The following is a 2039-nucleotide window of genomic DNA, read 5'->3' as shown; positions in this document are numbered from 1 at the left end:
CGGTTCTAAAGGGCGTTCATATTTTTTGGTATGTCATTCCCTTTCTTTGTCTATTGCTTCGATTAGAGTCAGTCACTTTAGCCTATGAAAGGGTCGAGAGGAGCTCATGTTGATTCTTAAAAAGGACTGGCCGAATTGACGAGGAAACTAGATCAAACCCATTAACGTAGTTCATTAAAGTTCATCAAAGGATAACCTTATAAAGCTTTAGCGGCGGAACACCTCTCAGTCTAGTGGAGCATCACACAACCAACTAAGACACAACAAAAACAACCCATAGTCTGAGTTGGCCTTGGCAAACGATGCCTAAGGGTAGAAGGATGCATATTTTACAATTTAAAATATCTGATTTTGGGATGGCTAACATGTGTTAGCCCACATGTTAGCCATCTCAAAGCCAGTCGAGTTCAATCAAAATATCCAGATCCAAGGTAAGGTGCATAGCATATCTTCGATAATGTCTCAAAGCATGCAAACAACACCAAAAAAGAAGTCGTCGGCAGCGGCATATATGATGCAGATTCACTTCATAAGAAGTAGGCCCATAGTTTGATTTCCACAGGAAGCTTTGAGCTCCTTCGGAACAATAGGCCGCAGCCCGCAAGATGCATTTTGGGATGTTCTGTACACTAGCCAATTATCCATCCTTCTTCGTTTAGAAAATTCGGTACAGATAGGATGAAAGGATCTAGAGTTTCGAGGGATCAGACGGTTCCCAAGCCACCCGTAAAAGTCCGCAGCGAAACGCATCATCCCCTTTCTTCCTCCTCGTGCTCCCAGCCTCCAAACGACCACTCTCCCCCGCTCAGCTCCCACCCTCGCCTCCCATGGCGTCTCTCCTCTTCCTGCCGCACACGACCCCCACGGCCTCCCCGCGCGCCGCGGCCAGGCCCAGGGCCGGGGCCATCACCTGCGGCCCGCGCGACAACCGCGGCCCGCTCCAGCGCGGCCGCTCCCTCTCCACCGAGGCCATCCACGCCGTGCAGTCCCTCAAGCGCCTCACCGCCGCCGACCGCTCCCCGTCGGCCGCCCGCGGCGCGGCCTCCGCGTCCCTCGGCCGCCTCCTCCGGGCCGATCTCCTCGCCGCCATGGCCGAGCTCCAGCGCCAGGGCCACTGGTCCCTCGCCCTCGCCGCGCTCCACGTGGCGCGCGCCGAGCCCTGGTACCGGCCCGACCCGGAGCTCTACGCCACGTTCGTCTCCTCCTCGCCGCCCTCCGAGGCCGCCGCCGGCGCCGTGGACGCGCTCGTGGAGGCGTTCCTCGAGGAGAAGGAGGAGGGGCGCGGCGGGCGGCTCTCGGAGTCGGAGGGGCCGTGGGTGGGGGTGGACGTGTACAGGCTCACGAGGCTGGTGCGCGCGCTGGTGGCCAAGGGCAGGGCGCGCGCGGCGTGGCGGGTGTACGAGGCGGCGGTGAGGAGGGGAGGCTGCGACGTGGACGAGTACATGTACCGGGTGATGGCGCGGGGGATGAAGCGGCTGGGGCTCGAGGCCGAGGCGGCGGAGGTGGAGGCCGACTTCGCCGAGTGGGAGGCCAGGGTCTCGCCGCCGGCGAGGCATCTGCTCGACGAAATGCGCGCGAGGGAGGAGAGCGACAAGACGACGACGCCGACGACGGCTTAGTATTTTTGTACTGCAAAGTAAATCGAGAGTGCACGAGTGTGATCATTGTATTATTTTTTACTGGAAAAAAGTAAAAATGTCGTGCTGCTTGCCACAGTTCATGTCCAGAAATTTCACAGCGAACAAGTTCAATTTCGACATGAATTTCCGTACTCAGGCGAGAGGCACATTCAGATTCAGGATTAGCTTGGCTCCCTTAAAGATTTGATGCATTTGCCTTTCCTCATGGACATTATTATTCATATTTCCTAGGCAATTTCGATCACAAAGAACTACTTCATCTTCAGGGGGATTACTCCAAACTTATATAAGTTAGTTAATTGCACGATTGGTACTCCCTAAGATCGGACTTATCTAACATTGAGATACATGGATCGAAGGAAGTACCATAATTGAGGCTCGGGTAAAAAATTGGTACCA

General features: G+C 55.5%; 1 protein-coding gene across 1 annotated transcript; it reads left to right on the top strand.

The window, feature by feature from the left end:
• Window positions 1–690: 690 nt before the first annotated feature.
• LOC123065098 (protein THYLAKOID ASSEMBLY 8, chloroplastic) lies at window positions 691–1771 on the top strand. The gene has a single exon (XM_044488461.1). It carries the CDS (start codon window positions 828–830, stop codon window positions 1617–1619), a length of 792 nt encoding a protein of 263 aa, XP_044344396.1. The 5' UTR covers window positions 691–827; the 3' UTR covers window positions 1620–1771.
• The last annotated feature ends 268 nt before the right edge of the window (window positions 1772–2039 follow it).

Source organism: Triticum aestivum, chromosome 3B (genome assembly GCF_018294505.1).
Source record: "Triticum aestivum cultivar Chinese Spring chromosome 3B, IWGSC CS RefSeq v2.1, whole genome shotgun sequence".
In the NCBI taxonomy this organism is placed as follows: Eukaryota; Viridiplantae; Streptophyta; class Magnoliopsida; order Poales; family Poaceae; genus Triticum; species Triticum aestivum.
Note: the sequence above shows the minus strand (reverse complement) of the source record. Positions and strands in the feature narration are given on the sequence as shown.